This window comes from Diadema antillarum, unplaced genomic scaffold (genome assembly GCF_040938485.1).
Source record: "Diadema antillarum isolate AM-2024a unplaced genomic scaffold, OU_Dant_1.0 scf00000077, whole genome shotgun sequence".
NCBI lineage: Eukaryota > Metazoa > Echinodermata > Echinoidea > Diadematoida > Diadematidae > Diadema > Diadema antillarum.
In genome coordinates, this window is record NW_027270966.1 from 1623917 (window position 1) to 1650237 (window position 26321).

The window sequence follows — 26321 nt, forward strand, 5'->3', positions numbered from 1 at the left end:
TGCAATCGGATCTTCACTGTAAGAGCGTTATGTTGTTGACAAACTTTGGTTACCATTCAAAATATTGTGCCATGCACTTTACGGTCTACTTGGACGCATCTCTCGTCGATGAAAAGGAAATCTCATGTCTTCATTCATCCGAATCCCGTATCCTAATCCTATCAACGTCCACCTACGAGGTGACCTATTTGCACTTTGCCTATGTAGACATCAAAATCAGAATTTCACCTCCATTTTCCTGCTGAAAATGTCAGCGTGAAGTAGATACAGTCAAGGTGCTTTAGACAGTTTTATATCAGTGTTGTCAGTTAATTGGTTGATTTTTTTTTTTAATCGTTAAAACACCTGTTGAGGTCGGTGCTATTGTCAGAAATTGGTTCGTTCCGAAGTAAGCCGCCGCCACGAGGACGACGGATTTTATTGGTAGCTCCCAAAGAGGTTCACGTTCTTTCATCAGTCCTCGTAACATCCCATTGATGTCTGTTACCCGTAGCAACACGGTGCGTAGTGCATTGAAGTGAGAGTATGCACCGCACCGCATTGACCCATACGCAGTGTACGTCGGTCCGATTGTGTGCACGATGTATGGTGCGCTGCGCACGAGTGTTTGTGTGCGTGTGTTGTGAATTGAGGACCGTACATCCGAGTAGCTACCCTGAACTCAGCGGCTGTGGCGGACCGACGAATCGGTTTGCGTTGGTTGTTGCCTGGCCTTGGTGTGTACGTGTGTGTGTACACAAGATCGTTTAGTGCACACAAGACGAGTGCGAATGGTGGAAGAGTAAATAGATTCTGACTTGCAACATTGTGCCCATCTCATTGCTGATATATCCGTGATTGACGAAGTCTCTCAGACGTTTCTAGGGACATCAGAAATATGACAGTATACAGTGTTCGCAGGTGAGATTCTGAGAAGTATTGTCCATCGTTATTGCCGTCAATTCCACATAACTGGTGCATACTTTCGTCCTTCTCTTGAGCTTCTCAGCCGGACTAGTGCCGCGTAGCGTAGCGTCGCGTTCTACTACTTTCGCAACCTCTTGTACTTGGAGTCTTCATTTACGTTTGTATACTTTTCCAGCAGTTGTTAGATCCTGTTTTGTTTACAACACGCCATGAATACGAACCACAAACTATGACCATAGAATGTTGAAATGATCGTCCTTGCACTGTCTTGTTTTAAGCAGCATTTAAGCTAGAAATTCTAGTCGATCCGTCGCCTGAACAACGAAAGAATCAGTCAGTATTCGTCTACGTGCCTCTACCTCCTAACCTCAGCTCTGAAGAAACACATCAAACCATGAGGACAACAAGAGTCGTGAGCAGTACAACACCAGAATAAACCAAAGATGTAACGATGAAGGGTTGCAAAAAGAGGAAATGCAGAACTGTCTTACTACATTGTATCAAAGCCAAAGGAGTCTTTCGTGTTGAAAGAGTGAATCTGCACTCTTCAACTGCTGGGCGGTAAGTTTCCAGCAAATTTTTCGACTGGTGAATAAAGTTCTTGCTTCATTCACCAGTCTTTACCTTTCCAGCTTACTTCATTTATTAACAGTACCGTAGTTATGGGTAAACTCGGCCTAGTGGGTAAAGTCGGCCGCCAGCGCGCACAGTACATAAAATTGTACTGTGCACGCTGGCGGCCGACTTTACCCGCTAGGCCGAGTTTACCCATAACTACGGTACTGTTAAGTTTCAGATCTATAGAGCCTATTTGTTTTTTCTCAAGTGTTTAAATTTCATAAACTAAAAAGACAATGTATGATACAGTCACACACATTTATGTGTCTTTAATACCATCCAACCACACGTGTGGTTGCAACTTGTTTGTTGCATTGTAATGTATCCACACTACACTAACGTTACAGCCCAAGTGACTGACAGCCTTATTAACATGCGATTTGCATCACACACCACCATCATGAAGGAAATTACCTATGGTTTATGAATTTTCCTCTTGTTTTGTACAAGTTCATTTTCTTGCAATGTAGTGTTCATTCCATTCTCACCATGCACCATCTTGATACTTGACACAAATGTTCATGTGTTTGATTGTACTCCATTTTTCACACATTCCGCCTGTTTCCTGAGTAATTTTATTACACATACAGTACTACATACATGGTAAACTGGTGCTAAATTTGTGCAGATCAAATTGCATGCAAATTCTCTGAAAACTAACCAAACAGACCAAACTACTGAAGTTGGAAGCACAACTGAACTAGATGTTCATAGAAACATTTGCAGTTTAACAGGCTGACATTTGTGACAAGACTGGAAAAGCAAGGAGAAATGACAGACAGATACTATTGGAATGAAATGGAAATCATTGTAAGGAAACAAAGTTTCTTGAATGTGACTGTGAGTAAAGTGAATTGAGCCCCCCCCCCCCCCCCCCCCCCCCCGCGAAGTCAAGTATTGCATACAAAGTCTGTCCACATTGATGGATCTTTTAATCTTCTCTATCCCATTTGAGTGATGAATAAAAAGGCAGAGGACATTTTGGGGCATGATTTTGACATATTTGTTAGTAGAATATCAAGAGAGGAACATTGCTTGAGTACACATGTAGATGGTTGACATTATCAGGATTTAAATAGTTTTATCCATTTAGGTACATTTATCTCATATTTCCAGAGCCTAGAATACTTTGGTATGACTTTATTTTCTTATCCATTGCGAGTTTATCCTCTACCCATCAGATTTTGTTATGTTTCTCAAAAAAAAAAAAAAAAGAATTGACTCACTAGGCGTGATCCTCATGACTTCAAATTGTAAGTAAGATCTAGTACAACCAAAGTGTTCCCATGCACTACAGAATGGGTATGACTTTGATGAGCCATGGTAAACACTGTCAAGGAGATGTCTTGTTAAATGCCACACACCCCACCAAATGACCATTGATTTTATTCATTTGTCACATTGTGGTATTGGTATGTGATTTCAGGTACTTTTTTAAAAATCCATCTGAAAGTATACTATATCATGATATCATGAAGATGTCAAATTTGTTAGAAAACAAGAAATGTTATTTTGAATGATTTGGCAATATGATAAATCTCAGCTAGTCAAAGTGGAATGGCACTCAATATTATTCCAATTCTTGGAAGGCGGAGTGGTAGGCTTGTTACCCCATTCCTTAAATTGTTAGCTCACCTAACTTTTCTCTTACCACGCACAGGTAACTTGCACAGGTCGGCCCATAGCTCCCAATGAAGGGTCCGGCCACGGCAATGGAGAAATATGAAAGCTTTGGCCTGGTCGGAGAGGGGAGCTATGGCCAGGTGCTGAAATGTCGGCACAAGGAGACCAATCAGGTGGTAGCCATCAAGAAGTTTCTGGAAGGAGAAGATGACAAGATGGTGAAAAAGATCGCTATGCGAGAGGTTCGCATGTTAAAGGTATGCGCCACTCAGTCTCTCACTAAGCTTGTGCATGATCATGATGTATTATTGTTGATGTAATTTGGGCTGTTAATGTTGTCCTGAATGTACGGTATCACCTTGTGTAGGTTGTTCTCAAGAATTGATTTGTAATAAGTGTGCCTCCTTTAAATTTGCATCATATCAGTAATGTGGTAAAAATCTCATTTCAGAATTTAAAGTCATAAAGACAAATTCGTGCGCGCAAGTGTTGTTGAAAGGAAGTTTTTACCTCACGTGCAGAGTACATACATTGTATGTATGTACACATGGCAGTATGGTAGACCACAGATTTCATGTGCAAAAGTGCTCATTCCAGTTCATGAGGGAAGTCTTATGTGAAGATGGAGGGGGAGTGGGAGTGAGTGCAAAAACTGAACTTTATGAAGGATTAATGATTAGAGTAATCTGATTTATACGTAATTTACGTATAAATCAGATTACTCTAATCAAATATTTAGTGATGTATACGTTTTTCTAGTTTTGTGGACCTATAACATCACAGTGAATGAATGAGCTGTTGAAAGGTTAGCCACAGATTGCAAGATTACAGAATGGGTTTGGTACTCCTCCTTAAAGCTAGCTACATTGTATGCTATCACCTTGAAATCATGCATCTGAAATTCTTTCTTTCTTTCTTTCTCTCTTTCTCTACCCAATTAAGCCGTGTACTGTACTCAGGTTTGCAAAATGTAGATTGCCTGAAATTGCGCATTTTGTATTCATGTGCTTTCCTCACTGTCATCAGCAGGGGCATTACCTTTGCTTCTGACAAGATTTGATATTCATGGGTGTATTGATCCCATTTCCAACATCAGATGCAATCTGTGGCCAAGTGTAATCTTAATTTGTGACACAGATGATATCTGTTCCACCATGCATTGTTCATGCATTGCAGTTGTACGCGACCACAAAAGAACTATTGATATCCCTTGCACAGTGCATTTCTATCAATGGCTCATATCATTTGAAGATCAGCATGTCATTATAGTCTGTCAGATTGAACAATGCCCATGCCCAGTTCCTAGGCAAGTGGCAAGGGGTCATAAGATATCTCTAACAGATTGAATGGCTCTCATCATCCCTAAGCATCCTAAGCAACCACAAGAATATCACCCATGAAGTAGAACAATCCACTAATGTACACGTTGTGGTACATGAATAGGTGAATATTCTCCCTCATCTTTTATGGAGACAAAATTATTGTTATGTGCTAATGTATGCAGTATGCAAAGAAATACATTACTCTATAAAAATTTTATTTAATGCCGAAATTTTTTCACATTGATACTAAGATTTGTGAAGATGTCAGACTTGACAATTTCAGAGTATTAGTATAAAGATAAAGACAAATGACGTGAATGTGAAACAAAACTCAATTAATACAGATGTACTATCCTAATGTACAGTATGTTTGACAAGAAATTCAACTGTTGAGTACAGCTACTAGCAGGTGCTTCATAAGTCTCTATATGGAAATATGAATAACAAAATATATTATTATTATTATTATTATTATTATTAAATATTATTATTATTATTATTAGAATGGTTTATTTGATTAAAAAACTTGCAAACTCGTAGCCCGAAGGCTAAAATGTACATTGCAATGACATATTATGTGTACAGTCAGATTAAATAAAACACATTGAACTGTCATACATAACATCTGCATCAAAAGTCATTGTCAAATATAAATATATTGCACAAAATATAACCATATTTTACCATTTACACACCATCCTACATCATTCTGCTAAACAAAAAAAAAGTTATATGTTAATATCTAACAGACCAACTTATATTCTACAGATATACATTGTACTTTGTACAAAACATCAGAGCAAAAGAAAACAATATATATTAAAAAACATATTGCTGTTAAGCACTCTCTTTTCTTTGCAATCATCATTTCAGACACTTTTAAAAAAAATTGATATGGAATTACTCCATAGATTAGAATTGGGAACAGGGCATTCAGAAATTTAGTTGCAGTTCTAAGCTTACTGCTTCTGCTTGGAGTGCCAGTTTGTTGACAATCCTAGTTTGAACATTGTTCAGTGTAGCACTGGACAATGTGATTAAGATGTTGTTTTATTCTGTGAGAACTGAACAGCAGTATCGGTTCATTTGAAAATGAAAACAAATCCGTTTGCCTTCTCAAATGAGTAGAATTCAGTTTACAGATTGCATTGTGAAATTAACATTGGAGCACATATTGTTATTAAAATGTGTAAACAAGTGTATCATACATTGTATATTTTTACCCTCCCCCTCCAACATTGTTTTCATTGCTAGACTCTACAATACATGTTATGATGTCATCTTGTCAAAGAGATACAAACATATTCTGAGGATATGCGCAGATTACTTGTGGAGAGTGTATGTTATTCAAAACAAGCAAATCATGTGAATGTGATAAGAATTGGCCTGCATGCCCCAACTAATAACAAGTCAACGTAACACACAGTATAGGAATAAGTTTCCTGGTGTTTTGTTTGTTGGGTTTTTTTTTTCATAACACTGAGATTCATTTGATATGCAGTTTTCTTTTGCTGAGAGAGTTAGCTATTATTGACAATCTATTAATTCTGTTTTGAAGAATACAAAGGGTGTGTTTGAGCATTCTCTTAAGAGCAAACCGGACCGTACCGAACCTACGCCAGACATGATACACTGTCTAAAATGTACTGAACTGAACCAAGTCAAAAGTGGACCACTTCACGATGTGCAGCAAAAGTTTGCATGGGATGTGAAGAACGCGCGTAACATGCGTCAAATGCAAAGAGTTCAGTCTCTTTGTTCGGGGTGTTCGTAAATTTATAGTTTACCTTGTGAGGACGGACTGAGTTTGCTACAACACACATTTCCCAAAGACACTTGCTTGAGTATACTTGGGTCTCATCTTCAATGGGTTAAGTGCACCAGGTGAATGACCCTCTTGGTACAAAATGTGTGACCCCTCTAAAGATAGCTCATGAGGTTCACTTTCTCAACAGAGCATTCAAACTCTAAATAAAGCATTGAACGGTACAGTTCACTTTCGTTCATTTTTTAGTGCTCGAAGGCACCCAGAAAAGACAGTTGTCATGCAATCTTGACCTACCCGCTAAACTTACCAATTTGACCCTTTCTGCTAAGAGTTTGAACAACATTAGTTCAAGATGAGGGCAGTGACACACCTGTATGATACCTACATGTACCAAAGATGTCCCCATATGCGTCCATACAAATCACTATTGTACGCAGACCCCCAAACTGCCCCTTAAGAACAGAAAAATGGAGACCATTGTGGAAGCAGTCATGAAATGATAAGCTTCTTTTCCCATGCAGTGAGTTTAATGTTGAGCACTCACTTGTAAACAGGGTGAAGGAAAAACTTTGTTGCATGGTGTGCTTAAAAAAAAAACCAATAACAACTAGGTATCCATTTTCTTTGTGCACTTTAGACTTTGCCATGGTTTAGTATATGAATTGTACATGATATGCCTTTCCTTTCCTTTCATTTTATTTCTGCCTCCAAGTGTTGCCACAATAGTTGCGGTCTTGGTGTAAACTGATTAGTGTTTGACACTAATGACAGACCATTTTTCAAGTGTAAATGTGCATACATGTATAGTACATGAGCAAAAAACAAACCGACAAACAAACAAACTTAACAAAATAAAACCACTCAAAATGATGTTCTGTGGGATCTTTGACATCCAGGTAAGCTTAGTTCAAGCAATATGTAAACATTGTGAAACTTTAGCCTGGAATTACATTGTATCCAGTGGTTGAGCGCAAAATCTTTATCTTCAGTTCAAGTCTGAAGTGTTCTTCTATTTTGCATCTCTACAGGTATAAATATCACGTTCACAAAAGCGTGTAAACTATCAATATAAGAACCTCACAGTTATTGAGAAAAGTTACAGGATGTCACGATTCATACACCGTAGGATGAAGTTCAAAGCCTAAACTTTTCAATAAACTTACTGCAGAATCATTTCTAGACTGAGTGCAAGAATGTACTTTTACAGACAGGAAGAGCAAAAGTTGTGGATATGAAAAAAAGATTGTCATGACATTATGCAATGGTGCTGTGCTACAAGTTGTAGCTCTGTTTCAAACACATATTGTGGTCTATAGAAGGCATATCACTGCATATCATGGTATCGCATGCTTGTAAAACCAATGCAAAGTTTGCGAAACCAGACAATTATTTCATTTTACTTTTCCATGAATTGTGCTAGCAGTCCTTCTTTAAAATGATATTAGGCACTTAATTTGCTCAGCTTTCATGCCTTCACTGTGAAGAGTGTCTGAGGGCAATACACCTGTATGTGTTTGGATTGTCCATGTATCTGTCTGTTCCACATCTTGTTCAAATTATTTAAGGAAAATAGCTCGACAGATTTTTTTTAATCTTTTTTTTTCTTTAAACTTGGCCCAGGTACTGTATGCTATATGATGTTTGCTAAATGTGCCTTACAGATTTGTAGGCAAAATCTGTTAAGGTTGAGGGTCATTTATAAGTCAGTTGTAATGTCTTCTAGAAGTGTTCAGTGGTAACATGATTTGGCAGAAAGGGTAAAAATGAATAGACAGTTGTATAGAATAATAATAGCAAAAAGTTAAAGGTCCAAAGTCTCTGTTTTGAAAATATTACATCAGCTAGAAATTTTTCACAAGGTATACTGGCAACAAGGGTGTCCATATCAATGAGGGTAGAGTAGCATTACTTGATATCAAAGAAACAGGATAGCCCAAATGGCAGTGTAATGAATCAAATGAGTTTATTGGAAAAGAGGGACGGGGATTGTTCTTCACTGGTACCGGTATACTGTAGTAGCTGTGGTAAGTAGGTAATGTGCATACATTTAATCATAAGCCATAGGGATTTGCGCTGATAACTAAAAAGCAATAATGTCTTAAAATTTGGTAGAATTTAATCCATGTTCCCATTTGTTAACATCTCGCTGTGACGAATAGCCAACTTTGCAGGGGAATTTAAGAATATGTCCTCAATTCAAATTGTATGACGGCAGAGCGCATCATCACAACAGTAGCAAAAATAACCCAGTGATATATACATGTAGCTAGAGAGCCCACACAACCCATCAATCATGTGTTCTGTATGTGGGCAATTCCGTGAAAAATGTTACCCGAGGGTGGAAAAATGAAAATCAAGAAACAACTTTGTTTTACCCTGGAAAGTATTCAGGAAGGGTCATATCAAACTGATATGATGAAAAAATTTGGTACATTTTGGAAAAATGTATTTTTTTAGGTATTGAAATCGTGTGTTTTTTTCTAAGACATTGCAGAAAAATTCAGTATAATTTGCATGTAATTCTTCTGAAGTAGAAATTTTCCCTATAAAATGACTTTCAGGCAACCATTTTTATGCTATGATAAAGCTGATGACTCATTTTTACATCATCCTCCTTGGTATCGAAAGAAAATAATTCTTTCTTAAAAGATGAGCATTTCAATTTTTTGAATTTCCACCTCTTTCAAAGCGTAATGTCCGTAACGTTTTAGATGTAAAAGTTCTTGTAACACACTGTGTTTTGGTCTAATTTTGTTCTAAATTCAAACGCAAAGCTAAAATGTGATATCACACAACATATCCACACAGTTTTTCGGGAACCTGCACAATTCCTTTTAAAAAGCGTTACGGACATTACATAACCAATGCGTTACGGACATTACACATTTGTGGCAAAAGTATTAGTACATATGATTATTAGGAATAGCTTAGATTCTACCCTACAATATTGATATCTGTCACAATGAATGCCCTAGCCCTTACTGAAAATTGATTTGGGACTTTACTCAGCAAAAAGTGCAGTGTTTCAACAAAGTTTTGACTAATCTGCATTCCTCTACAATCTTATTTCTTGTGTCTACTTTACTCTCCCATGAAATATGTGTACATGGATGCAAGCTATCTTACAGCAACAGCATACAATGTATCAAGTTGAGTAATTATACTATGATGGCAAGAATGTATGTTAAAACATTGTTAAAGAAGAGAAACAGTCAAAAACATCTCTGGACAAGGCCTTTTACACAATGGATGATCAGTTGTAGTCTGACTTGTCTGTTAAGGAAATACAGTCCAACCTCAAGTTCTAACCATGTCGTGAACGGTAGCCATCTGGATAAAATGATATTGCTGGATAAGGGAGATATGCTCTTGCATGACAGTTGTAAGCAAATTGTGTAGGATATTATTTATTGACTATTCAATATTATAATTTACATGAAAATTTCATGTTTTATCATTCAATAATGTGGAAATCAAATGGAATGTGAATGAAATACACTTCCTCATTATTCCTTCTAGCAACAGTATTTTGGTTGTTAGAAATATAATGTTGTACCATAGCGATTAACATTTATGTCCTGAATCACAATTACCTTGTAAAGAATAAAAAAGTGATATGTACTTTTAGTCATATTTTGCACCGAATTATGCAAAAAAAAAATAATAATGTGCCAGTCCATATCTGGATAATACAGCAATCCAGAAAAGTGATTGCTGGATAACTGAGGTTGGACTTTATGTAATGAGGATAGTCCATCAATTATGAAATTTCTGAAAAGACAAGGATCCATGAATATTTCTTTGAGTGTAGTGAAGGAGAGCCATTTTTATAACAGGATGTAATCATTAGTATTAGACCCTCTCCAACAATTGGTCAAGAACACCTTTCTTGCTTCCAAGGTGATTGATTTGGAAGCAGAATAAACAATATTCTCCAAAACAGACTTTTCTGACCCTGAAAAAGACTGTTGTACTTCAACAAACTGTTGGGGAAAAAAGAAAGTAAAACTAAACATTCACTGTGTAAAAATACATACTGAGCATTTGTTGAACCATTATTTTATTTGAATTTGATTATGCATTAGTTTTGATTAAAATAAAAGTTGTTTATTCTCGCAGAGTTACGCTCAGTGATGGCTATGTAGATGTGAATAAAAAGTGTAATGTCCGTAACATTTTCTTAAAATTACATTTTGAGTAATCAAAAGTTTGAATATAACAGAAAGTCAAAAGGCTGATCTATATGTTATTTATAGATCATAACTTCATTACAGGCATTAAATAAGTTGATTAAATTCCCATATGATAGATAAGTCAACAAATTGTTAAAGTAGGGGTCAATACTGACCAAATAGTCCTCAAATTGGCAACTCCTGATATAAAAGATCTCCTGAAAGGGCTATAGTAGCATTGTCCAATGTGTATTGATTACCATCCAAGTGAAAAGGATAAAAAATATTAATACTTGCATGTGACTCCTGTCACTTAATGAAAGTGGACAAATCTGTAATGTCCGTAACGCTTAGAATGTAATGTCCGTAACACCACAATTATGGCTATAGGAGGTACATGTGTCACCTGTTTCACTAAATTTGATTTTATTTTCTTTAAACATTTCTTTACCTTTCAATTTATTCCTACATTGGTCTAATTATGTGCTTAAACTCACAGACTTTTCAATGATTGTATAGGCATGCAAAAAGTCATGTCCAAAAAATGTAATGTCCGTAACGGCCAACATTTTATGCAGTAAGTGCCAAATGATGTGGTGAAATGGAATGAAATTTTCACTGTTTATGATTTAGCCTCATATGTGAGTGATTCCACTGTATGAGTTCAGAATGAAAATATTTTGTTATCTTAATGACCTTTTGAAGTTGCAAATTTTGTCTGAAATGTAATGTCCGTAACGCTGGAACTGCCCATATAGAACTCACCCTGTTTCATTCAAGAGACTCAATATTGCACCAGTTTTTATGGTGCTGAGATAATACTGTGAGGAAGTATCATCTGCCAGATGCACCTGGCAGAACTTCCCTCTCATTGTCTCCTAAAAAGATCTCAATTCACAGTGATTGCCCTGTTTGGGCATTTAGCCGTAGCCATGGCAACATATTACATATGCACTGTGATTGCAGGTCAGTCTATATTTGGCAGCCACATGTCGGCGATGCATAATTTAAGTGCAGAGGGCGTATAAGTAAAGTTATCAAAAGTAGTTTGAAAGTTGCTATTGCCTTGAAATATAGTAGAATCTTTTTTTTTTCCATCTGTGTGAGGGAACAGACATTATTTTTTTTCTTTATATTTCTAGTGTTTTGGTATCTATAACCATTAACTAGTTGTTTATAACGGTCTGTTATCATAGCACACTCAGTGAGAGGTGCATCAATCTTTTGTCTCCCCTCTCCTCCAATCAATAGCATCACTGTATTGTAAGGGTGACTTCTATTCACGTAACCAAAGCCCCTTCCCGCTCAGCTATTGATTTTCCTCGGGCTGTTTCCAGCAACGGACAACTCTGTTTTCTTGACATGTACCTACACATAGACATGGGGTGTCAATGGTTCGTCCGCATGCTCCTGTGGCCTTTCAAAAGTGACAGATGAGACATAGCTTTTTGTGGCTGTAGCCTTCACACAAGGGGTTTAGCTTAAAAACCACAATTAAGCCTGTTTGATCATTATTGATTCAGTGGACAATTCCAGTACATCATGCAAGCCACATTGATTTGATAGTGAAATTTATGTCGAAAATGAGATGAGGCTATGTTTGTCAATGTCAACTGCAGATTGTAACAGCAAGGTTACTTTGTTACGCAGTGTGAAAGTACTTTTGATGTGAAGATACATTAGAAGTATAAAGCAACATGTTCAGGAACATTTAACAGTCGTCACAAACATAATGGTTGTTGTGCAAATTCTGTAGACCTATGTGTTACCTTCTAGATTTATACAATTTGCAGTGTACATATTTGTAGCATTAGCAGTGTCTTTGTGCCCAATCTCTCCTTGATTTTTATTTTATTTTTATTTTTTTCATTTAAACCTTGTGACAATCACACCCTTCAGCAAGGTTCAGGTAAAAGATTTCACACAAATTAGTTCTCCATGAATACACATTTGTTTCTAAAGATACAAGATTTTTAACAATTTATGAAATACATGAAAGATTTAATGTCTTTCCTGTTTCATATTCAAACAAACCAACTTGATTCAGGTTAGTCCTACAATTTGCAACTTGGGGTTTTCAGCTCAAACTCTGCTCAGAGGTACATTTTTAGCACTCATAAATTTCATGTGATTTATGTACATATCTTTGCCAAAGCAAAATGAGTCCCTCTGAATTTATGAGAAAACATGCCCAGCATCCAAATAAAGTGTGTTTCGTAGCTCTAGACATTCACCCATGTTTTATAAATGAAGCTCTTATGAGGCTTGTACTGTATGTCTCACTTTTATAAACATTTCCAAATTTTATTTCAGTGATTATTTGGTATTTGATAACAAAGTGATAGGTCTTGGGCCAGTCCCTTCCCCCCCCCCCCCCCCCCCCCCCCCCCGAGTAGAGGGAATATACACTGCATTCCAAGGAGTATGGCATTGCCTACCAATGACAAAAGCCTATTCGTCAATTTTTACCAATATTAGTTTGTCTATATGCGATGAAGCTTGTGATTATGTGTGCAACTTTTTTTTTTCAACATCAAGCAAAAGCCTTTAGAACTGTTGTATTGCCAACAAATTGCATTTTATTCTCTTTATCATAGTGATCCCACTGGCCAGTGTATACACTGATGCTTACATTATTCTTTCCTCTTTTTTTTTTTGCACACAGTTAACCAGCAAGTCAGTGAGATAATCAGTTGCTTTGTGAAAAAAAAAAGTCTTTCAGCCATGACAAGGGCAAAATCATAACAGGTTATGCAGCTTTTCTATGAGGCTGTACATTTCAGATGTCTCATAACTGCCAATTTCCAAGTTAAAAGTTTTTGGCAAATTGTGACATTGTCGTGGACCCCAAATCTTAATGTTTTTTACAAACAAAAAGAGAGTGCGTATCGTTGATACCCTTTTCAGGTGTGTCAATTTTATCAGAATTCTTTGGTTAGAAGTAGAGGGTTTTCTCTGCAAAGTAAAGTGATGATGTTTGTGTCTGATTAGATTTGTGTACAGTGACACCCTGGTAATGGAGGCATACACTATGGGGCAGGACAAAGTATGAGTATGCATATCACATGCACAATGCAAACACATGCTGATATATGCATAGCGTTTTCACACATTTGGTGCCAAGACAAATACAGCAGTTGATCTCAGGCCTACGTGACTATTCTTATCTCTCAGATAAATTACCAATTAATTGTATTTTTAATTTGGGGATATCACTTGGAGAATGTCTTGTAAAGTTTGATAGAACTAAAATATGTAGAAGTCCAGCAGGTACATTGGTCAGTCTGAGTCTTGCTAGTGTACTGATTTTGTTCCTCCACCTAGAAAAGTGGCATACAAATTTATAGCCATTTATGTTTTGGATTATCTGTCTGTCCATCCATCCCAGATCTCATTCACCCTATTTGACAGAGAAACTCCCCTCCCTCCCATCTTTAAAGATGAAATGCAGCTTTTAAGAGTACACCAGACATACAGTGTACAAAATTTGCATATATGGTGAACACACATCTAGCTAAATGCACACGCACATTTTTCCCATAGCTGTAGGCTATTCATTTGGTGACTGTAAAAGTCCAAGTGAATCTGGGACCTGGCTCGTGAAGAGGCTTGAAAATAATGAGTTGCAGTTACTTGCTATTTCTCTTGCCAAAGAGTACAAATCAAATACGAGCGTGCAAGTCAGTGTCTGCTCTGGTAAATACAGTCATTGTGACTTACAATAGTTAACATCTGTATGAAGCTGATCATGGATCAAAATATAATAGTGCAATGTACCTGAGGAATGATTGCATGAGATATTTGTTTTCATGTATATATTATCAAGGCAACTGTTTGCACCGCACAGGTACAATTGTAGATGGCAACATTCTTGTGGGCTGTTGAAGTCACTTTATACACAGAGCTGCACACTGGCACTGGTCCGACGATCCCTGACCAGTAAAAATCACTGTCCGACCAGTAACATTTCCAGGAATTGACCAGTAAAAAGTAGAAAAACTGGGAACCTACTGGTCTGACAGACAAGTCAGACCAGTAGAAAAAAATGGGCTAGTGTGCAGCCCTGGTATACGAGTTTGAACTTGCAAAATTCGAACACAAAACCCACAGGATTATAAAATCTTATACGGTATTACACTTGTTGAGCAATGTATTTTGTCTTTTTATGCTTTATCTAGCAACTCCGGCATGAAAACTTAGTCAACCTCATAGAAGTTTTCCGACGGAAGAAGCGACTCTACCTTGTTTTCGAGTTTGTTGATCACACGGTGCTGGATGAGTTAGAGAAGTACCCTATGGGCCTCGATGAGGATCTTGTTCGCAAGTACATGTGGCAGGTGCTGAAAGGAATTGAATTCTGCCACCACAACAATGTAAGTGCATCCTTCCTTTAAATGAAAATCCAATCCATATTGGATACAGAACTAGAGAAGTTCCATCAAATATGTGATAAAAAGTGTTTTAAAATGTTTGATTTTACTGTGTTTTACCAGACAAGTAATCAGTCACATGTGCAAATAAGATGAAGGTAATGATATCGTTGGCTCACAAGTCTTCCATGGATTTGCCTGCAAATTAATCTTCAACCAAATGTCTTGCTATGACATGAATTCAATAAGGAAAGCAATCTTTTGCATCAAATTTTCCCAGAGTTCTCATAGTGACTTTGTACAGAAAAAAGAAGATAACTGTCAAATTTGTTCTCTGATTTATGTCAGAAGTACTTTTCATGTTTTATGCATCAGACTTCCTTCTTTGCTGTCATTGTGTAGATATTTTGTTGCACATTACAGAGGATCATTAAACAACACGCATACTCTCAAGAAAATGATTCTTTCTCATTGCATGTGAGGATTAAATCTCCCTTTGGAGAAATATTGTGTATTCATGTGTTGTACTTGTAGTAAAGGATGTCTACATCCAATTCAGTAACAAATTGAGTTCCAAACATCATCCATGCGATTGGAATGTCATTCATTCTCACTTTCCCATGTTGGCTTTTAATGCATACACTGTACATGACATGGCAAAGTAGCAGATTGTCCAGAAAAGTACACTGCGCTGCTTGTAATATAAGAAAACACAAAGGAGACCTCCTGTTTTGTGTTTTAACATTTTGGCCACTTCTAGACCAATGTCTAAAAGGTGAGATACAGAGTGCTGTTCAGGACCCTACCATGGTTACAGTAGCATACTATGCTATTGTAAACACACAGAGGTATCCTCACAATTAGGGCACTTTTGTCCTTTCAAGCAAACCAAGTATTTACTCAAGAGATGATCTAGCCTAAGTGCAAAAGGGTTGTGAGAGTGGACCAAAGATTGTATGAAAGGTTGGTGAATTGGAGATGCCCGTTCCCAAAGACAGACATCAGTTGTGTTTAAGAATCAAGTCAGTTTGAGAGGGAGAGGCTGATGCAGCAGTGATGTGAGAGAGGCTGATGCAGCAGTGATGTGATATTGAAGAGCAACATATAATGAGCGAGAAATTTGATGGTGAATTATTGCATCTTAGAATGTACATGTAGGCACTGGAGTTTTAATTACCATAGCTCGATGCTTAAAAGTTGGTGTCACAACAGAAGAATTTCTAGTAGCTTTCGATCTGTTATCTGGCCCTGTGGGGACGCCCTTATTGATAAGTGATTTGGCCAGATATTGGAGAAACAATGAGTGCAAGTAGGCTGCCTGCCCAGTAGTAGCTACGTAGGTAGTGTTCATTGCAACAAAATAGTAATTAAACTTGTCTACTTAAAATCATAGTCATGAAATTGAAACATCTGACTGTGATTCATCACATCACATATTGCTGTAGGAATATCATAGGTAAATTGCTTGAGTTTTGTAGAAGATCTAATTATGTTTTAAATCAGTTTCTACTTCCATCATATGTCTGTTAGTGTGCATAACTATCTGTAATCTTCCTCATTGTTTCATAATTTGATTTATCAATAAGATAAAGTATAAAATGAAGTATAGACAGTTTCTTCCTCCTTCAATGAATGATATTCTTTTGTGTAATGATTGTATGTTATTCTTGTAATGTTGCAGATTATCCACAGGGATATAAAGCCTGAAAACATCCTGGTTTCCAAGTCCAAGGTGGTGAAGCTATGTGACTTTGGCTTTGCCCGGACGATAGCTGGACCTGGTGAGATCTACACCGACTATGTGGCGACAAGGTGGTACAGAGCACCAGAGCTTCTTGTGGGTGACACCAAGTATGGAAAGTAAGTCTTTGATATCTTTACTCAAGTAGACAGATGTAGTGTCAAAGCAACCACATGTTATATTGTGGGAAAGATTACATGAAATTCATTATGAAGTCATTCCCTTCCCTAGTATTTATTTACTATGGTTTCATGAAGAAGAGTCTTCCTAGCCAGCTAATTTCTGTGTAGTGTATGACATAAGAGACAATTTCTCTCTCTCTTTTTTTTTTTATTTACAGTTGAATACTGAATCATTATGTGCAATAACTCAATGATGATATGTATTCATAGACATAACTGAAACTATCGATATCGGTCATGACTTCCAAACCTGGTAAATTATCAAAATTGTGATGGCTGTAGTGTCTGTATATCAGAACATGATTTTTCAGTGTATTTGTATTGACTACTGTGAGAGTCAAAGTGCATATCCTTGACCTATGTTGATTCTCACAGCCATTCTGTGCCCCCTAACTCTGCTTAAGTTCATATCATGTCAGATGGAATCAACACATGTCAAGGACTTGTACTATAGTCAAGATGAAGTCAAGGACTTGTACTATGGTCAAAATGATGAAGCAGTAAATATTTGCTTTTTATTCCATGCAACAGCAAATATAATCTATTAATAATTTATGAAAGCATCACAAAGGAAGAAAGACATTAATATGATTATGTATCTTTTGAGTAATGATAGAATTGAGTTAGGTCACTCGTAGGCTGCAGGCGTAGGCTCCTGCACATACTAATCATGTGTGCATATTAAGCCCCCTTTGCAAACAGATGACATAGTTGACATATCCCTTGTATATGACCTCTCTGATGAATGCTTGGCCATTAGAACTTTCTTTTGAGTCATTACAGCTTTTTTTACCTCTCCAACAATTACTCAAGGGCCATCATACTGAAAGTGAGGTAATGTAACCCTAACAACACCCATTCACCTTTTCATATTTGTTCATCTTTGGTGCAGAGCAATAGACTTGTGGGCTGTTGGATGTCTGCAAGCAGAGATGCTGACTGGCGAACCTTTGTTTCCAGGTGATAGTGACATTGATCAGCTGTACCACATCATTCGCTGCTTCGGTAAGTGAAGGGAATTTATTGCAGCAAGCAAGAGAACATGGGCATGGGACTAAGGGGAGTGGACATACTTTCTTGTATGCAAAATCATGTTTTTGTTTTGTTTTTGATTTTCTAGGAAGTAAAATTTGAAAAGAATTTGGTCTCTTTGGAAGGGTATTTTCCTTGCTTGGCCTGGAACTTGAAACTTTGATCATAGAGCATGTACATGACCTTATCTTTTCTTTCATATCTTTTAATGCTCACACCAAAGTTTCCCAAAATTTGAGCACTTCAGTTGTCTCTCCATTCATCAATCCTGATATTTTTAGACAAAAATTTTGCACTTAATGTACTTAATTTCAAATTTATCTCTGAAAATCATCAAACTAGGTATGCAGTAAAATATGTGTATTGAAAAAGGCGAAATTGATGATGTAAATTAAAAAAAAACACTTTTTAGCCACTACGCGAAGTCATTATGCCATTACTTACCACATTACATCATCTCTTTTGAGGGTAGGGTGACACAGAAGAAATCATATATTAAATTATTGGCAAAATATGGTCAATGTGGACATATCAATGCCAAAAAAATATGTGGGTGATGAAAACGCACAGTATGGTTATTTGCCTTTAATCATAGACATAATCAAAGTAGAACAATGTTTCAATTGAATGGGATTTTGTAATTTGCAGCATGCACCTCTTTGAAATCAATACAGGTTAACTGATGAGACTATGTATAGAATTTACCCCATGTATGAATGAAATGCAAAACCAAATATGACAGATGAAGAAAATATATTCTAATTTACGTAATGCTGGTGAATCAAAATTTAGGCAAAATCAAGGTGTCAAACAAGACACAATCCAGCCCATCTCCTTGAGTTCACCACAGCATTTGAAGGTTTTAATGGTATGGTTGTTTGATTCCCAGGTACACTAATACAGAGACACAAGGAGATCTTCCTGAAGAATCCGCTATTTGTCGGCATGCGTCTTCCAGAGGTGAAGAATGTGGAGCCCCTTGAGAAGAGATTTCCCACCCTCTCTGGACTCTCCATCTCAATGATGAAGGTGAGATAAAATGCCAAGCCTCAAAACTTTTTGTAGACTGAACCTGTTGGTGGACTAACCTCACAGGTGAAATCATTTGTAGCATTGAATTACAGTTGTAATTAGTGGCCATACCTTGTCACCGTGTGGATAAAGAATGTACATGTGTAAAAGTGATAACTTGTTGTACATAGTGGTATTCTACAGTTTAGAATTGTGGGAGAGTTCAGTGAGATTTGGGGGTTTTTATGTTTATGCTCAGATTAGCAGAAATTTAAACAGGATGTTTTGAAACAATTTTGCAAAGCTCAACACTGACGGCATTGGCAATTTCAATCCAGACGACATTTTTCTTATCTCTGCACATACACACAGACACACACCCACACACTTTGGATGATACTTTGATATGTAGGCAGTACCAGTACTCGAGCATTTTCTGACCATATAATACATTTGTTATGGCTGCTAGTCCTTCTGTCATTGGTCATCTCTTGTTATAGGCTTCCCCTTCTCTTTTTCCACACTAGAACATGGATTTTAACCCCCTGAATCATACAGGCATGATATTCTGTAGATTTAAATCTGATTTCAGTATTTTGTTCTCAGGTCTATACACATTTTACTTTTTTCCATGTATCAAAATCACTTGAAAATTTTGGTTTTCGACAAACCTCAATATCATCCCTGATCTTAGGAAGTCTCTTTGCATCAGGGAAATATATAAAATATATTAAAGTTACATGTTCTTGTTTGGCAGAGGATTTTAACACCTTATGTGTTTTCACTCACACAGAGCTGTTTACACCTGGATCCGGACCACAGACCGACATGCACACAATTTCTGAAGCACGAGTTCTTCAAGAAGGATGGCTTCTGTGACAACTTCCCCAGTGAGCTGAGCTTGAAAGTGCAGAAGGAGTTTGAGAACAACCCACTCCTCAAGTCACTCCTGGGAGATGAGAAGGGGGACGAAGAGAAGAGGGGAAAGCACAGGAGTAAAAAGGTTGGTGTTAGCGTGAAGGAGGCGGACTTGGTGTGAGGGACAAAAGGAGGGAAAGACTGTTTTGCAGTTTCAAGTTTATTCAGGATCCATAGGAGGATAGTAGGAGGGTGCTTAATTAGCATTTGCTTTATTCAGTAAAAAAGACTGGTCATTACTTGTACAAGCCATCTGGCCATGTTACATTAGTACTATTTGAAAAAAGACAGTCCAGTGATATTAAAAAAAAGAGAGAAAACATTGTGCATTAAAGAGATACTGTGGCACATTCAAATTAATGCAGCATTTATTACCTGGTATGCCTTTCCTCAATGTTAGAAAAGCATACTGGAATTGCCAGCAATTATTCTAGGAGAAGGGTGGTAATTAGTTTTATTGCTCATTTTGCCCCCTCCCCCCCCCCACACAAAAAAAGAGAAAAAAAGCAACAAATACATGCAACAGTACTGAGTGAAGTAGATTTGTTGCTCTTATGATTCAGTACTTCATAGAAATTGATGTGGTCATGAAGATTTTCACTCTATTAATCTCCTTGTGCTTGGTGAATTACAGCTCCTCACTTATGATCATTTTTTTATGTTGTTAATGTAATAGATTCATCCTTTGAAACAATCATCCGTCAGATTGGTGCGAAGTACCTGTTATATCATGAGGCTTTCATTTGAGTAGTTGTTTTGACTCATGTCTACATTTTAGGAACTAGAGCTTGTGTGTATTCATTCATTCATTTATATACTAGCTTTCGTTATAATGCATCAGCTGCCTGCCATGCTTATCAAATGATGATATATTTATCTCTGGAGAATGATCAACATGTGAAGAATATAGGGCTGTACCACAAATAGTGCACATTAGCTCTATAATTTGATGTTGGTATTTTCAATCCAACTTAATAGTGTAGATTTTTTTAAAGGGGTAGATGAGAGAATGAATCATGTTTTAATGTAAAGTTTTTCTTAACTTGACAGCAATCAAGTCATGAGAAGATTGACAGAGAGAGGGAAAAGGAGAAGTCAAGAAAGCGACACTCTGAATCAGAGAAGGTCAAGAAGACATCGTCCCCTAAAGATGCCCAGCAAGAAAGCAATTCACAAGATGTCAAAAAGGTGAGCTCACTGGGGCAGATTTAAAAAATACAGTAAACCATCTTTGTTCCAGTGATTATAACTAGCTAAGAAAAGCACTCTGTGTTGGCAATTCATGGATGTCATGCAGTCCCTGCATTTAGTGTAAGAGCTACAAACAAATATATGATACACTCATCGTAAAAGCTAGGGAAAAAAAATGTCTAGTCTCTTTCAAGAAAACAACAAAGTGCTGATACCATAATCCTATGAAAGTCATGCAATATGGTACATGATTGTAGAGCTTTCTAGTTTTTTAGTTATATGTATTGTGTCAGTAATTTCGTAATGTTGAGTATAAAAAACATAATGGTATCCTTTATTTGTGGCTATAAGGAAGATCCTTGCAGTCGTTTGTTAACCCTAAAAAGACTGGGCTATTTTGGTAGCTCGAAAGACTGGGGGGGGGCCTAAAGGGCCCCCCTTTAAGATCTCGGCCGTGGATCGCGCAATCGCCGCGGAAATTTGCACGATGGTAGTGTGCGATGTAATCTACAAGATTGTATATTTAAATTTTCCAAAATAGTCTTCTTTTATTTTATTTTGATTAATTATGCTAATTTATGCGAGAAATCAGACTCTTTGATCTAAATCAGTAAATGAAGCTCCAAAAGTGCTCATTTTTGGTCTAATTATTCTTTGTGGCATTCTTAACAAATGTACATGGAAAAAAAATTTGCTATCAAAATTAATTTCTTATTTATTTTATTGTTTTATGAATTTCTTATATATTTCTTTTTTTGGACCTTTTGTTTTTGTTGTTTTTTTAACAAAATTTGTGGCAGACACTTTTTGAAGCATAATACTCCTAAAACAAATTAATTTTAGCCATTGAGAGTAAAAATAAGCATATTTATATGAACCATGTGAAAAAACTCAATTTGCATTGACTTTGTACACAAAATCACATTTTTGAGCCATTTTCGGCCTCACATGCATGTACAAAAAAGTTATGAAACTTCAGAACCGTACCCCCGGGCGTCACATATTTGGTGTCAAAATGTGCGGGAAACTCGAAAGAAAAAAGTCATAGAGCATCGCGGCGAGAGCATTGCGTGTTGCAGAGTAATCGCGCGAAATGTGGAGGGGGGGCCTTTTAGGCCCCCCCCCGTCTTTAGGGTTAAAGTCAGACGATCCTAACCCCTAATGGTACGATATTTCGTAAACTCGCGAACGAACAAAGTTTGTGCATGCAATTGCGCAATGCCAGACTGCAGTGCTATATATCCATAAACATGTGGGACAATGCTGCCACTGAGACACGTGTGTGTGTGTGTGTGTATGTGTGTGTGTGTGTGTACGCATCATATACAAACATTGTGACCGCGAGCTGCGGTGATTGGAGGAGAGAGGCCAGAAGACGCGTGACTCTTTTGGCCTCTCTTCATGCGCATGCACACTGGCTGAGAGTGTGCGTCCATACGGAAGCTCTCGTGGCTCGGACAGCCATTTTAGGTCAGGTGATTTTGAGCGCCAGTGGTGTTCGCTGACCCATTTAGCCAGCGCTATTCTCATTCAGTGTCACGACATTTGATACAGAATGGGGGGAGGCAGCGTATTGCATTCGTCTCCGTGCCGCACAAGCCACTCACCACGATTGTAAGGCTTTAAAAGTAGTAAATTAGTATTCACCTATCAGTTTGTTTTTGCTGATATTTCCCAATGGCGGCACTTCGAATGTGACCTTTATTCTTGCTGACATTTTTCCCCCCAGATAAACACCTCCTTGACATCTGAGAAGAAATCTACTCCAAACACTTCAGCTGCCGAGCCCATCCCACCGATTTGCTCCACCAACAAGCTTCCCTCGCACATAGGGGGTCACAATGGTCCCACCAACCACGCCTCACAGGGTGCCAGCCCCACCCAAACTACCATTAATCTCACCATGGGCAACATCACCTCCAACAAGTCCAATTTCTCATCCAGCAACATGGCTGGTCCCCCTCCTCTAAGGTAAGTGGTATATGATGCATGACTCGATTGTTTCACTCACTTACTGCAAGACACTCCTTTGCTTACAGTATTTGCTGGTGTCTTAACTGTCTGCGCTACCTGTGAAAGACTGCAGAAGAGAAATAGGGCTGGTGACACAGAAAAGAAATGAATGGAAAAAAAATAAAAGTAGAGAAAAAGAGCATAATTTTTTTATACAGAAAAACAGCATATGCCTACAGGAGATCATTGATGCTTCATTATACAACCAACAAAATCATTTTAAAATGAGAATGCGGGCATGTTTGTTCCATTCATATATTGTGTCACAATGAAATTGTAATCACTCACATGCATGTTTGTTAGCTTCTTAAGTCAGTAATCACAGATCTTTCAAAGAGGAAAGCAAGCAGCATGGAAAAAAGAGGATAATCAATCATTATTTTTTTTCCTCCAAATTCTGCCACAGGCCCAATGAGAAGATGACCAAGAAGTCCAACAACTCTTACTACAAGAAGGTTGGCAACTCTGGCAGCGACAAGACCATGATCCATGAGAAGACGCTGCAGTTTGATGTCATGATGTCCAGTCAGCGCAAGTCGAAAAAGGATGCGGCCAACACTTCTCCGCGGGAGGGCGAACGAGAGGTCACTCACTTGCCAAACCTAGCAGGACGAGACGGTTAGTGGCATTTGTTTGTTTGTTTGCTTGCTGTTTGTTTGTTTGTTTGCTTGTTTGTTTGTTTGTTGTTTTTCGGTTGTGCACACCTACATCAGGAACCATTAAATTGTAGGCAGCTGTCACAGAATTGAGACGATGATACTTGTTGGTTGTAGGTCACTTGCCAAACAGAATTCATTCCTCTTCTTCACACAATATATGCGCATGGCATTACCTCTTGACCTTGGTTAGGACGCATGCATACAAGTGCATCATATAGTCCAAGGAGCTTGTGCAACACAAATCATAATTCTTTTATAACAGCAACCAATACTTACTTTTTTTATTTTTCATTTTTTTGCAGAGGTTTCTAGTTTGTCTGAAATATTTATGCATCCATGCTGAAGCTTTTTTTAGTAAAAGACATCAGGAAATAGGCTTGCAAAGCACAATTAAAATCAGTGATATGAAAATTAGTCCAAAGCTCATGTAAGATAGGCCTACAGTGGCAAATGTGTATTTTCAAAATATGGAGATTTACTGATGGATTGATCACACAGTGAGCAGAAATCCAAATATGTCGTATTGGATGGATCACCATCAATTAAAGAAATGAAGCTAAATGCTGAATGCTAGTGAAAAATATTCCTGTACCCTTTTAACAAAAGTGTTGTTACAGGTGTGCAATTAGTTGTGTTTTGTCTTGGCATACTTCAGTTTCATTCAAACAGATAGGAAAAGAAAGGGAAGCTCTGCAATAGTATGTATCATTTCCCCAACCATTCACATGGGATTTTATCTTTAAATACTCTGTGTGAATGATAGCATTGCTATGTTTGGATGTTGTATAGGTTGTCACATATTTTTCCCCCTAGTGGATACACTTTGCTGTGTGTAAGGATCGACTCAAAAGTATCTTATCTCAAAATGAATCATAGATATGGAGAGTATTTAAGTCTCTCTTGTAATGTTTCTTTGTTATGTAAACTTTATATACAGAATATATGCAACAGATCCTGTAGAATGTTTGTAATCATTGAATGCCCATTCTTGTTTTTATGTTGGAGTGATATGTTATGTATATCTGGAAGCCTTTGTCAATGAAGTTTATCTTACATGTATTCTAAGATATGATTTTGGATTTGATACCATCGAGTGATGTGATACCATTGTCCGTTTATTTCATCCGCAGCCAAGTCAACAGAGCGGCAGGATAAGAAGCTGAAGACCAAGAAGAGTCATCACACCACAATGCCTCAAATTGCCAATCACTCCGAGCCTGCAGGTCATGGGTTCAACGCCAACGCCTCTTTCTCCTCCACGGACCACAATCTTCCGGCTGTTTAGGACCGTCCACTTCTGTCGTCCTGGATCTCCGGGCCAGTTGTGTGAATTGAGAACCTATTTTTTGAGCCAACAAATGGAAAAAATTGCAATTGACCTGACACGAAGGCTGTGCGAACAATCTTTTTTTTTTGCAGGCCAGAAAGACCATGTGAGAAGCGATGTTGAATGTGCAACAGGATAATGATTGGAGCTTCCGAGCCTTACAGCATTGTTGTTGTTTATTTTTATCTTTAAAAATTGTCACATACAGCCTTGTTGTATGTCACATGGATGAATTGATGAACTCTTTGATATATCCCACTTGAACAATGTTTGTCACCGGGATGAAGAGACTTACGACTTGCATGTGAAGTGGCATGTTGAGATCTGTACCCACTCTGGGAGCAATGTCGCCTAACTTCCACGCGTGGTGCAGCTATGAAGTCACCGTTTTGGTCTGATTGCAGCTCAGTTTTTTGTTGTTTTTTTAAAACAAATTGCATTAGGACGGCCTCACCATGAGAATCAGCCGCCGTGGAAGGATTAAGGCCTACCTACGCTTCAAAGAAAGAACAAAGGAACTAGAGTCTTTACCAATTTTGGGAAGATCTTGCAGAGTGAAAGTGAGAGAGAAGTGAGGTTTCCTATTGGCTGACAAACCAATGGTTGCCATCATGAAGAGTTGAATGCCCCCACCCTCAACCAAAGTGCTCGCATATTTGTTTTGGGAGAAAAAGTCTTGGCAATGAGAGATTTGACCATTTGACAAATGAGTCATCAAGCAACACCTAACCAGCATTTTATATAATGTTCTCATAATTCTTGTTGCCATATATTCACAAGGCTGCTGAATGGTTTGTTACTACCTGAAATTGTCACTTGCCTATATATGTACATACATACATGTATCTTATTCTTGGCAGTTCTGCAACGTGATTCTCACTTCGTGAAAAGACATTCATATTTTTTTTTTTTCATACTGGACTCTATTCCGAATAATGACTGATGAAGTAAACATTATCAGTCAAGTATAATTCTGACACATGAAGCATTTTTAATGGTTAGTAAGTGCTGCTATGACTTGATTCAGTTTTGATTCAGCTGGAGAAAACGAGAAAATTTCTCCTTGATTATTTTCATTCAAAATGTGGCATAAAATCACATAGAACGCAAATAGTACCAGGATTATTCAACACACAATGTAAATAAAGGGAGGTGTATTCTCCGAAAAGTTAGATGGTTGTATATAGTTGTATGCATCATATTTTTACATGTTATTTCAGAGTAAAACTTTGCTGAAATTTCTATCTATCTATCTATCTATGTAACAAACACCTCACTATGTTTGTCATGAAGTGTGCAGTCTCAAATGATATTACATACATATGCAGTTGAATGAAATTCCTATGCTTTGTTGATATGTAGTTACTCTGTTCCTATGAGCACTCTCTTGGTGAAGGGTTATCTGCATGAAATTAATCTTGCTTTCTAGAAGATGCATGTGCTATTTCAGAATTGAGCTTTATTTGTG

General features: G+C 37.5%; 1 protein-coding gene across 1 annotated transcript; it reads left to right on the top strand.

The window, feature by feature from the left end:
* Window positions 1–810: 810 nt before the first annotated feature.
* On the top strand, window positions 811–24958 carry LOC139717588 (cyclin-dependent kinase-like 2). Its single transcript, XM_071629097.1, has 11 exons — window positions 811–1467; window positions 3185–3404; window positions 14588–14782; window positions 16461–16639; window positions 17595–17707; window positions 18624–18763; window positions 19539–19748; window positions 20714–20851; window positions 22584–22825; window positions 23274–23485; window positions 24657–24958. The coding sequence occupies exons 2-11, from the start codon at window positions 3216–3218 to the stop codon at window positions 24809–24811; spliced, it is 1773 nt and encodes a 590-aa protein (XP_071485198.1). The 5' UTR covers window positions 811–1467; window positions 3185–3215; the 3' UTR covers window positions 24812–24958.
* Window positions 24959–26321: the final 1363 nt, after the last annotated feature.